The 14,090-nt window shown below is 28.0% G+C and overlaps 1 protein-coding gene across 1 annotated transcript; it reads right to left on the minus strand.

Annotated features, from left to right (window-relative positions):
* Positions 1–1,326: 1,326 nt before the first annotated feature.
* On the minus strand, positions 1,327–2,430 carry LOC133030616 (glycine-rich cell wall structural protein 1-like). Its single transcript, XM_061103413.1, has one exon. It carries the CDS (start codon positions 2,428–2,430, stop codon positions 1,327–1,329), a length of 1,104 nt encoding a protein of 367 aa, XP_060959396.1.
* Positions 2,431–14,090: the final 11,660 nt, after the last annotated feature.

Genomic DNA, 14,090 nt, shown 5'->3' on the forward strand with positions numbered 1-14,090 from the left:
CAAAATTGGTATAATATTTTAAAAAAGAGGTAAAAATGATAGATTTTAAAAAAGAGGGTAAAAATAAAAGATGACAATATAAAAAGGGTATAGAGTGTCTTTTATTTTTTGATTTTATTTAAGTTGAGTCTAAGCTCGAGGTTAAATTTGAGTTCGGGTCAGACGTTGGATTCAGTGCCAAGGTCGTGAGCCGATTTGGGTACGGGTCTGATCGGAGTTTAAAATATTAATTAAGGAAAAAAATTGTTTAAAAAATATTGAAAGTAACTTTTTTTTAAAAAAAAAAAAAAATTGATTCTCAATTAAAAAATTAAAAAGTAAAAATTTTATAAAATATGTTTTTGAAAAATATTTTCACTTTTTTAATTTTAAAAACTTTCACTTATATATTTTTTATTAGTTCTTGTCTAATTTGGTATTTTTTTTTTCTTTTTTGTATCAATTTTTTAGTTAATAATTTAATTTGATGACTTTGTTATTTTTATTTACATTTATAATTTTTTTTCCTATTGTGAATTTTTTTTTTTTAAGTAATGGTTAATTTTTGATTAGTTTTGTTGAATAATTGTTTAAATTATTATTTGTAATAACATCATATTTGAATACAAAGACACAAGAAAGAATGTCTCATTTCATTAGTAAAAGTAATAAGTAGAAGTGATGTTTAAAAAATTGAGAAAGATTGTTTAATTTTATATTAGTGATGTTAGTGAGGAATTTGTTAAGTTCTTTGCGTAATGTTTCTTTTTATTTTGTAAAATGCATTTTTTTATGAGGGCCTCTATATCTCACCCGGATCGCCTGTTCAATTTGGACGCTATTCCAATTAAGTTGTTGCCTAATTTGGTAACGGAGATTTTCGTTTAATAAAATAGCTTTCATTTCAAAAAAAAAAAAAATTGATAAAGATTGTTTAACTTTATAATCACAAGTGGGGTGTGCCTATTTGTATAATAACTTTGTATATTATTCAAAGAAATTTATATAAACAAATATTAAATTTTGATAAAATTATATTATTTAATTATTATTATTAAATAAAAGATACAATTTATTTTAAAAAAAAAAAAATTAAACAAGGGCAAACTATTTACTAGTTTGTAAATAATGCAACATAAATCTTAGGAATTACAATGATGTATCTCAACAATACAATAACCATTCCTTACACAAAAAAAAAACATTATATAAAAAACTACAACAACCATTAGAAAGTATTTAAAGCTATTTTTGTTTTTGGCGTATCAATTTCTCACTCCAACACTAACATAATTAATGTCTCGTTTAGCTTTGAGAAAACAAGACTAGTAGTACATTACAAGTGTTTCAACGTCCACCACCTCCACCGCTACCGGAGCCGGAGCCAGATCCTTGGCCACTACCAGCTCCAACCCCAATTCCAATCCCAATACCAATCCCAATTCCTCCTCCACGACCACCCCCACTTCCACCACCAGCACCAAAACCACCACCATGGCCCGATCCCCCTCCAACACCTCCACCACCGCCAGCACCACCACCACCACCTCCTCCAATACCTCCTCCGGCACCACCTCCTACACCGCCACCCGCTCCAAATCCTCCACCATGACCAGAACCACCTCCCGCTCCACCACCACCTCCTCCGCCTCCACCGCCACCTCCTCCGCCTCCACCACCAACACCACCTCCTGCACCACCGCCTACACCTCCTCCAGCTCCAAAACCACTTCCATGACCTGAACCACCACCAACTCCTCCTCCTCCACCACCACCAAAGCCTCCACCTCCACCAACACCACCTCCAGCACCACCGCCTACACCTCCTCCAGCTCCGAATCCTCCACCGTGTCCAGAACCACCTCCAACGCCACCGCCTCCTCCGCCTCCGGCACCACCACCACCACCCCCACCAAGACCACCTCCCGCACCACCTCCTACACCACCTCCAGCTCCAAATCCTCCACCATGACCTGAACCACCTCCGAGACCACCGCCTCCACCACCTCCAGCACCACCACCTCCACCAAGACCTCCTCCACCCCCTACACCTCCTCCAGCTCCAAATCCTCCACCATGACCCGAACCACCTCCAAGGCCTCCACCACCTCCGGCACCTCCGCCACCGCCAAGACCACCACCACCTCCGAGTCCTCCTCCACCGAAACGAGGGCCGCGTGGTCCACGACGACCGCGGCACGGTCCTCGTCGACCCCATTGACAATCATCATCTCGGAATCTTGCTTTCTCCACCTTATTATTGTCATGATCCGCAAGAGTATATGAACTCAAATGGAGACCAATGAAGAGCACTACAAGGCTCAAGGACACCGATTTGGAAGTCCCCATCCCAATCGGCCGACGATGGATAATTTTAACTAAGCTTCCTTTGTTTGCTTTGAGCTTGTTAGTGTTGCAGTTCTTGACGTACTGATCAACTAAAAGGTTCATCTATTTATATAGGCTATTGATTAATTAATCCATATTATAATAAGCCATAGCTAACTAGTTGCACTGCTACCATTGTGTAGTACTGCTCTACTAAACAGCTTTAATTGTTGCATATTCATGCGACGCGTTGGGGCCGTTGGGGAATTATTGGGTCGAACATTAAATGGATATAACTAGAAGTCAAACACGATCTGGATGATTAATTAATACACACTATAATCAAATCTGCATAATTTCTTTTTTGACTTATCTCAAACAAGCTTATATGATATGTATCATTATCAGTGTGTGTGTATACATTTCCATAGTCAGCTGTAGTCTCCACAGTACTGCTACTAGTATATTGATCTTTATACTAGTTTGCCATATTGAATAATGGCATGCATGCAGTCATATATAACTATTAGACCTTTATATATATTATTAACTATGCATATGTAATTTGAAACACAGCCAATTTATAGTTACATTATATATATTATCATATTACTCTTATAAAAAAATATTTTTGGATTTTGGTGTATTATAGGTTCCTTCTAGCGTTAGTACGTATCATGCTATGTGATAACTAATAATTTGTAGGTTGGATTATTTGTTTTCATGTGGACTGCATATATATATAGATACTTAAAAATATGAAACTTAATTTTCAAGACTGATCATCATAAGTAGCTCTCACTTATCCTAAAAAAAAAAGAGAAACAAAGAACTCACTTATCCTATCCGATCTTTATTTATATATATATATATATATATATAAATATATATATATATATTAGGTGTATCTATAATTAATTTTTTTTAATTAAGTTTAATTAGGTGATATTAAATGCAATATATATTTAATTTTTTAATTAAATAATATATATTTTTAAAAATTTTAAAATAAAATTTGAGATTATAATTTTTGAGAATTTTTTTAACTATTGAGGTAACATTAGTGTATATATGCCTCCTATATTAATAATTAGTACTTTATATAATAAGTTTGATTTACCTTACAAATATAGTTTAACTTAAAATATTTTTGATTTTGATATTAGAAAATAATTAATATAAATTATATTTTAAGATCATGTGCCTTTAAAAATTATGTGACATGTATTGATCGAAAAGAAAGAAAAAACAATAATATAAGCACACTAAGTATGACCAGAAGACTAATATATAAAATATTTATAATTAAAATTTTCTTATATAAAATATCTATAATATTTTAAGTATTTTAAATTAAAATAAAAATTTACTTATATAAAATATCTATATAATTTTTATCTTTAAATATAGATAATAATATTATAAAATTAATAAAGAATATTTGTTCAGTAATATGATATTCTATTAAAGTTAACCTAGAAAACAAAAAAGCATCGTTAAAATAAGAATTTTGTTACATACTTAAAATAATATTGATATTTTTAATTTTATTTATAAATTTATTAGTTTAACTTTAAATTAAAATAAAATGAAAAATTATGTAAATATTTTATATAAAAGAAATTTAAATTCAAAATATTATAAATATTTTTAACCATATTTTTAACTTTATTATTATTTATTTTATATTTTAGTAAATTGAATTCACACCATATTTTTCATAAAGTTTGGAAATAAAAAACATTTATATCAAATTTACGAATCCAACCTATATATAGACACACTCAAATTTGGTTATGTGAATTTTGGTTAAGAATAAATAAATTACAATATATGCAATATCAAATACAATACTTAATTGAAAAAATTTAAAATTTTAGAAAAATACATATATATAATCACATTTAAATGACACACAAATGTAGCAATAGCAAAAAAAAAATTCTTAAAATCAAAATCTCAAACTCCATTTCAAAAATTAAAAAAAAAATACATTACCTAATTAAAAAAATTAAACATACATGTATTTCACTTAACATATATCATTTTATTGAATTTAATATTAAAAAAAAATTAATTATACATACATTATTGTAGCATCAGTATATATAATATATACATATATATTCATTTTTTTTTTTTTTTGAGATTGAGTTTGAAACAGAAATATATATGATATATTTATTATATCAAATCAAATTTGTGTGTGTAATATATAATGAGATCGAACTTAGATGTATGTAAAGAGAAGAGTCAATTGCTGCCGACATTATGCAACGAAAATTCATTAAGGGCCAGTTTGGCACAGTTGTACTGTGGAAAAAGCAATTGTAGCTGTGCTGTGAGAAAAAGCAGCTGTAGCAAAACTGTGGAAAAAAGTTGAGCTGAGTGTTTGGTAAATTATAAACTTTAAAGTACTGTGAGTTGTTAAGATCTATTATAATGATAATGATAATGTTATAATCTAGTTTATTATAATCACAAATATGTAAAAACTTATTTTATATCATATTTTATTTTTTATATATATTTTTAATTTTTTTTTCAAATATAATTTTATATGCATTTGATAAAAATAATTTATAGTATTTTTTTTATTATGTTTTATCAAAATATAAAAAAAAAAAAAAAAATTAGAAACTCAAGTATATAAGAAAATTTTTAGGTTGATGTTGTTTTTTTGTTAATATTAAAATAAAATATAAATTATTTTTTTTAAAAAAAAAATAAGAGATTTAATAATTATTTATTTTATTATAATTAGTTTATTTTAATTTTTTAATATATAATAAATAAGTAAATATGGTTTTAGTACAAAAAAAAAATTATTATAGTTTTTTAATCAAAACAACTTTTTCTAAAAGTTGGGTTGGAGTAGCTTCAGCTTTTAGCTGTATTTTTTCTAAAAATTCTTCAGAAAACTATTTTTTGACTGTTTACCAAACACATATTTTTATCTCAACTTTTTCAAAAAGCAGTTTTTAGCTTTTCCAAAAACTGTACCAAATGGGCCCTTATACACGCATGTCTATTGTATACTATTTTTTTCCCTAGCTACTTTTCTTAATTAAAATTTCTAAAGGAACCTTTAAACAATACCCTCAAGAAAAAAGAAAAAAGAAAATAAAAAAAAAAGAAATTACTCTATGTACTATTTTTTTTAACTTTTTTTTCAAATTTACGGTTTGGGTTTCTAAAGTAGTTGCAGCACTAGTTGCAATAGGGGTTTCTGTACGATTTTCTGTTACAATTTAAGTTTGCAGCGCTAGTTGCAATAGGAATTTATATGTAAAATTCCGTAAAAATGCAAAAAAAAAAAAATAATAATTTAAAGTGTGAAAATGAAAAAGTCCCAAAAAAAAAGTCCACAGACACAAGGGAAGAATAATACCCCAATTAATACACCACGTACCAATAATAATATTATTTACTCTTTTAAAAATATTTATGGCCACAATTAAGAGGTATTTATAAAAATATTGGAGTTTTGACAAAAATTTATAATTTTACTGCCATACAATTTTACAAAAATATTGTCTTTTTATAAAACAAACGTAAAACAACAAAACAGAACAATTAAAACAACAGTAGAACAACTAAAAACCAACCACGGAACAACCGTGAAAAGTTAACACTGTACACAATATAAAACTTACACAGTATTTTTTAAAAAAATTCCGTCCCACAGTAAAAAAATAAAAAAATTAAAAATTTTAGTATGTGGTGTAAAAATCCCAATTAATACTGTATTTTAGCATATTATAAGAAAAAAAAAATCAAATGCAATGTTAAAAAAAATAGTATATTTTGTCCCTTGAATTTCTTACACTACTCAATTATATATGTCTTTTAAGATATACGACTCTCCTTCAAATTTATGGGGTCTTTCCCACAGAATTATGACTCTTATATACAGGTATGTCACTTTGCATGCTTTCTCACTTGCACGCTTCTTAGAAAAATTTTCCAGGAGCTCACCCATCTTAAGATTACTTCAAGTCAAACATACTTAATTTTGGAATTCTCAAGTAATGGGCCACTAAAAGAAGATACACCTTGTTGATATAGATAATAGTCATCAATCCATTTAATCCATCTTCAACTATTGATATAGATAATAGTCATCAATCTATTTAATCCATCTTCAACTGTTAATATAGATAATAGTCCATAGACTAGAATCAACAATATAATTAATTTTATGCATCTATGAATTAATTATCAAGTGTTTTTCGTCTTATCTTTTGACATGGTTGGGATGTTCTTATCAGTATTTGCTGGTGCTAGTAGGGGTGGGCGTAATCCAATCCAATCCCGTTGAACCGAATCGATCCAATCCAATCCAATTATAAAAAGTTGGATATCCAATTACAATTGGATTGGATGCTAAAAGTTAGATTCTAACTGGATTGGATCGGTTATTTGATGTCAATCTTAAAATCCAATTAAAAATCGATCCAATCCAATTACATTTATATATATTAAATAATTATTTATAAAATAAAAAATATTGAAAATATATAATATATATTTATTAGATTTTTTTGTATGTTGAATTTGTAACATTTGACTGTTTTGTGTAATTATTTTCATGATGTTTTGTTTTATTTTATTACTCAGGGTGTGTTTGGAAATAACGGTGTAATTACTAGGTAAAGTAATTACTAGGGTGGCAATTACACAGTTTAGTAATTACACTATATTTTAAAATGCAATGTGTGTTTGGATGTGAGGTGGTAATTACATATGAATTCTTAATATCTTGTTTGGCAAAATAGTTAGTAATTATATGGCAAAATAATATTTTTTAGTAGCTAATGTTTAACATGGAGAGTTTTTAGTAATTACACAGTGTAATTACATTCAATTCTCATGGAGGCCATGAGAATTGGAGGGTGTTATTAGAAGCCCTCAATTACTTTCAATTACACAGTTACAATGTAATTACATGGTCAGACAAACATGTCAAATTGTGTAATTACGTCTAATTACACAAAGTCCAATTATATTGTGGGTTTCCAAACGCACCCTTAGAAATATTGTTGATTTAATTATTTAAAAATTTTGACTACATTACACTTGTAACGATAATACGTTTATATAGTACTAAATTTAAATAAAATGTGATACTTAATTTTTAAGTATTTTTTTTTTTTTCATATTTTTAGTTAATATTGGACGCTATCTCGGCGGTCACACACGGAATTGTCAAGATAAGAATGCCGAGATTGGCCAATTTTCTTGTAGTGCATTAATTATTCTCGATGAACTTGTCCACCTCAATCTTAGCAGATGACATTGTTGCTTTTCAATCTTGATCTTCAAGATCATGTTCTTGATCAATCGGACTTCAATCCTCGAACTTTGATACCAAATGCGACCGACACACTTAAGAACTCAGACCAATGATGACACAATTTTGATTAATAAAGATAGATAAAAAGCAATCTGTTTTATTCAATACAGTAGGCAACAGGGAAACCTTTGGTACTGGATTTAGTTTACAGAAGACAGCTCTTCAATGGTGAAAAATACCAACTCGAATTACTTACAGGACTAGGAGAGACAAGCTCTAATTACATTCAATCGATCAATACAATCATAAATTGTAATAAGTAAATCTAATTATAAAGAGAAGATAAGAGAGGTTTATATATACCTTTAACAAGTGAAAGGTAAGAAGAAAAGTCATAACAGAAAAATAATTAACTAATGTCTAGACATGTCACCAAGACATGTGTGGATCTGGCTGTCCTAGCTAAGTTACACATCATTTATATATATAAAGTAAATATTAATAGTATTAATCTATTCAAATTGTGTATGCTTTGTTTCTGTTTCATTGATTTGTAGTAATAATCCAACAATTTATATGTAGTTTTTGACAAATTCTGATTGCATATTAAAACGGCAGTAAAGATCAAAAGTTACATAATAAAATACAAAGTTATAAGTTGGTGGATTATGTTTGAATTAGTATTTTCAAGATCTCATGAATTCCAATTCCCAAAATCTCCAAATGAAAGTGAAAGTTTGGTTCAGAAAAAAAAAAGAAAAAAGAGAGAGAGAAAGAAAACAATATATGGAATATCGTGTTATAGAAAAAAATAATTATAGTTGTGCTGTAAGAAAAAATATGTGCGTAATAAAACTGTAAAAAAAATTTAGCAGAGTATTTGATAAATTATAAATTTTAAAATTTGTGAGTTATTAAGATTCTATTATAATGATAATGTTATAATTTAGTTAATTATAATCACAATATATACAAAAACTTATGTTATATAACAATTTTAATTTTTGATATATTTTTAATCATTTTCTCCTAAAAGTATAAATTTATATGCATTTGATAAAAATAAATTATAGTGTTTTTAAATTATAATTTTATCATATATTAAAAAAAATAAAAAACTCAAATACATAAGAAACTTTAAGTTGATGTGGGATGTTAATATTAAAAAAATAAATATTTTTTAAGACAAAATAAAAAAAAATGAGATTTAAATATTATTTATTTTATTATAATTTATTTATTTTAAATATTTTATTTTTTTAATATATAATATAATTTTTTAATATTTTTTGGTATAGATAAATTTATTATAGAGTCTTTTAATTAAAATTATCTTTTCTAAAAGTTAGATTGTACTAATTTTAACTTGTAGCCGATAAATTAATTCTTAAATAAACTGTTTTTAAATTATTTACTAAACATTTTTTTATGATAGTATTTTCAAAAAAAGCAACTTTTTTTTTTCAAAAGTTGATTGTTAAATATGAGCTCTGATATTAAATGTGGTGTAAATGGGACGGAGGATCTACCTCCTATAAGTTAAGGTAATAACTTTTAGACACTGTAACTAATCAATGATAGGACGTTACTTTTATAAGATAATCATTAGAGGTGTTTATTGGATCACATTTAATGGATTTGGATCCAACCGATCCAATCCAATTATTTATTGGATATTTAATTTCGTCGTCCGATTCAATCCAATCGAATTGAGTCATCCGATCAAATCCAATCGAATTGAGTCATTCAATCCAATCCAATCAAATTGAGTCATCCAATCCGATCTGATCCAATGGATATATTAGATTGGATCGGTTCCAACTATTAGATGTATTGTATAGTTCTTATTGAATTGGATTGGATCCATCCAATCCATTTTAGCTACCATTTAAGTGAATTTCATTAAAATATATACATATATAACATAATTTAAAACTTTATAATCCAACATACATAATAAATATAGTTTAGTCCAACTTAATTCTCATGATCTCATAATAAAATTTGTTAAAAAATAAAATATATTCAATACACACAGGCCCGGCCCTGGGCATAGGTGGGCTAGGCCTGTGCCTAGGGCTCACCTATCCTAGGGGCCCAAAAAAAAATATTTACCTTTTAAAATTATACCATTTTTTTTACTGATTTTGAAAAATACCATATTTTTTTTTCTAAATAAGGGCCCAAAATAATTTTTTTTTTTCTATGGCCCACTAAAAGTCAAGGCCGGCCCTGAATACACATTGACAATTTTATTAGCATTTAAGTAGATGAGAATTAATATTTTAAATTTAAGGTTTTTTTTTCTTTAATCTCATGCGTTAAATGTATATTAAATATATAAAATTATAAATATATTTTAAAAATATATAAATATAATTGGATGATCATTTGATCGATTATCTATTGGATCGGATGTTCCATCCAACAATCAATTCTATTTGATTGTATTTTTAAAATTTAGATTCGATCAAATTATAATTGTATATATCTAATTTTATTAGATTAGTCAATTATAATTGGATGACTTTTTGCTCAATCCATCCATAGTCACTATTAATAAACATGACAATGAGACGTTAGCATTTGATTATTGAAAATGGAGTTGGAAGCATTAATTTGGTTAGCATCCAATTGGTGAATGGAAGAATGATAATGTCCATGAAATTATGCATGCATGTACTGGTCAGAGAGACTCAGATCAGTCAACTGCTAGGGACGCGGCAGGGTTCTCCTCCAACTACCAATAGTAATAGTAGTCCCATGCATTAATAACGCATCCATCCTAATCTATAACCTATATAAAAGTGAGAATAGCTTTTTGGGCTTTCACTAATTGAATTACATAATTAGCCTTTACTATATATTCAATTATAAAAATTTTAACTAAGCAATTGAAACATGTACACTATTTACTTTTTTTTTTTTCTAAACTAAGCTTCTCCCTAATTAACATTTTATCTTTTGTGAATATTTGTAAAAATGATTATTTTGTCTTATGTTTTTTTTTGTTGCTATCAATAAGTATATTTTCAAATAAATAATGCCTTTTTATGTTTTAAGCTAATTTTACTAATAATTATTATTTATATAACTATGCCTATATATATATAGATATTTTTTGAATGAAACCATGCCTATATATTAATAAGCATATAATATAATAAAAGAGAATTATATATGTGTATATATAATTAAATTGATAACACATATATATTTTGTGATTTATGAATATTTTTTTTAAAAGCCTATATAACCTTTTAGTATTAGAAATTATATAAGATTTTAAAAATAATACTATTATATTTAATAACTATAATTTTAAAAAGTAATATTAAATATTTAAAATTCTTTCTTTCAAAAATTAAGTTCACTTAAACAAATCAGATTTAATTTTTTTTCATATTTACCAATCATATTCATATTCTTTTCATACTAAATTGTCATTCTCAAAACATAAGAATTGAAGGTGCAAATTTCTTATATGAATCAACAATAATATATTTTAGGTTGGATTTTTTTAATTATTAGAAAAAAATATTTAATTAATTTTTTTTAAGAAGAGGCATAATTTAGTAGTGGTCAATGTTCATGAGAAAAGTAATTAATTTATAACGACACATGAACTGTGAAATGATAAAAAAGAACAAAAGTACTATATGTTTGTAAATTAAAGAGTTCACAAAATTTTATCACCATAATATATATTTTAGAGTATACAATTTGATAGTGTTATAAATTTTGTAGATAAAATATTAATTATTTTTTTAAAATAATTGTGCCTAAATGAGCTACCGTTGCGAAGCACGTGAGACTCCACTAGTAGTATAATAAATAAAATAAAAATGATAAATGACTTTTTTATTTGATTTGATTTTTTTTTATTATTTAAGAGGAATAACATCTGACGGTTTATAGGTAGGGTATTAAGTCCAAAAGATCAGGCAAAACTAAAGTTGTCCAATTCTCACAATGTGATGACCAAAAACAATAAGTCGATTTAGGGTTGAACATCGGTCGGTTTTTTCTATATAAAAATCTAAAATTCGGTTTTCGATTTGGATTGGTACAATTCGAAAACCGACCGACCAATCCAAAACCTATCTTAAAACTGACCGTTTTGAACCACAGTTTGGTCGGTTTAAACCGCCCAAACCGAACTTTTTTTTAAAAAAAAATATGATCCAATTTATTCTATAAACAAATTATTCTATATTTTACAACTGCAAACATATAAATTAATTGTTCAAAAACTAATTATCTTATTCTTTTAATTTTAATATTAATATTAATAAAATAATTATATATTATTATTATTATATATTATTAGTAACTACAATATATAAAGCAAAAAAATTTTAATAAATTAATATGTATGTATAACGGTCGATTTCGGTTTTTTCGGTCGGTTTATTACCCAAAATTAAAAAAAAAAACTGATCGTTCAATGGCAGTTTTAACCGTTAGCGATTTTTTCAATTTTCGCTTTGGTCGATTTCGGTTCCAACGGTGTTCGGTAAGTCAATTTTTTCGATTTTTTAAATTTTATGCTCAACCCTAAGTCGATTACAATAAAACCTAAAGCCAACACCACAAAATACAAGAGTGATACACCAGTGTCTTTATATCTTTATGTTCAGTTATCTTTATATTTTACCAATTATATAAGGGACTAGTATGGTAAAAATTAGGTATTTTACTTATGAATAGGTATAATAATTTCTAACCATTAATTTAATCAAATAGTTCAAATTAAATTTTAAAAACTACAACGTACTTAATTAATATTTTTTTATTTCTAATTAATTTTATTCCTCACATTTCATCATTCATATATATATATATATACTTCAAAGGATGTTTCATTTAGAACTTTAGCAACTTTGAAATCCCAGAGCAAAAAGAGAGTATTATTCAAGTTCTTGAGCTTTCTTCTCAGATCGATCATTGTGCGTACTACATCTTCAAGGATCTCTTCTTCAAACATCAAGCCAAAAAATGAGTAAATTTTAACACCCTTCCTTTTTTGCTTAAAATTATTTCATCATTTTGCATGCATGTTCTGCAAACTGTTGGTTGAATGTTCTTCGTTCTTGGATCACAAATCTACATTTTGTTTGTTCATTGTCTTGTTTACCCTGTTTGTTAAGGGTCGACCAAACTCTGGCTTCCCGTATACTTTAATTTTCAACTGTGCTATTATGATTTAAAGCGCTTTAGTAATTTAGGTTTTCAAAAAATCCTAAAAACTCTTTTTTCAAAACTTCATCAAGAAGATGAATTCTTTCAGGTTTGATCCAAATTTTTCTATGATGTTCAGTGCCTCACCTCTCTATCCTTATATTATAGATGAAACCAGGTGAATTCTGGAGAGGTGATCATCAAATAGACGACGACTTGCTTGGGCTACTTTTTGAGAACTACCCAACACTCTGAGCTACTAGTTCATCTTCATCATTAAGTGAATCTTCATTTTCTTGAGAATCCTTCGAGGAAGGATTTTCAAGTGACTTTTTGGAGTCCAAATTCCAACATATCACTATATCGACCAGTTTGGTCATGACAACTATGATCGACACATTTGGGAACTGAATTGAGGTTGGAGGCAATTCCTTCCAGTCTCGTGAACCTATATTGTTTGGTCAGACGTTCAGGATAGTAGAGCGCTTTCATAACCCGAGCCAAAAGACACTCGGGCATAGAAAGTAACTTTCAACCTTGTTTAGCTAAGATTGCCTGATTAAAATCTTCTAAGTCATGGAACCTAATGCCACCTTGCTCTTTTAGCCTACACAACTTTCTCCAATTACCCCATTGTAGCTTGTGTATTTTTGTGGAGGAACCCCATCAAAAGCGAGCAATCAAACTTTCAATATCATGAAGAATCCCTTTCATGATCCGAAAACAATTCATGACATAACACGGCAAAGCTTGAATCACTGCCTTAATTAAAATTTCCTTCCCAGCTTGAGAAAAAAGGTCCATCTTCTAACCTTGAAACTTAGCCTCAACCTGATCCCGAAGCTTGACAAAGACCTGTTTTTTGTTTTTCCCCACAAAGGTAGGTGTGGTGAATCCACAATTCACCTCATTCAAGAACACACAACAAAGAACAAATTAACATAAACCAGAAATCGAAAATGCAGTCCAAAAACCAGCAATAAATTTGAACCAGTAAGAACTTTAAGCAATCAACAATTAAAGAACTTTGAACAGATAAAATGGCACCTTTCTTTTACGAGGTTCGAACATAGATCAATGTAATCTATGCCTACATCCTCGGGAAACAATCAACATACTTCTTTATTGATTAATCAGGAATGATTACAAGTGATTAGATCACAACAGAAAGGATCAATTACAGAAGGAGTCTAGCTCCTAATCCTCTCAATCACTCAGTCTCAATTCTCTCTCACTCTCTGATTTTGTGTCTCAATTGGTGTCTCCTTAGAATTGTCTTGGTTTAGAGTTTATATATAGGTGTAGT

Source organism: Cannabis sativa, chromosome 8, assembly GCF_029168945.1.
Source record: "Cannabis sativa cultivar Pink pepper isolate KNU-18-1 chromosome 8, ASM2916894v1, whole genome shotgun sequence".
In the NCBI taxonomy this organism is placed as follows: domain Eukaryota; kingdom Viridiplantae; phylum Streptophyta; class Magnoliopsida; order Rosales; family Cannabaceae; genus Cannabis; species Cannabis sativa.

Coding starts and splice junctions, on each gene's coding strand:
- LOC133030616 (XM_061103413.1), bottom strand. CDS start 2,430: ATGAACCTTTTAGTTGATCAGTACGTCAAGAACTGCAACACTAACAAG.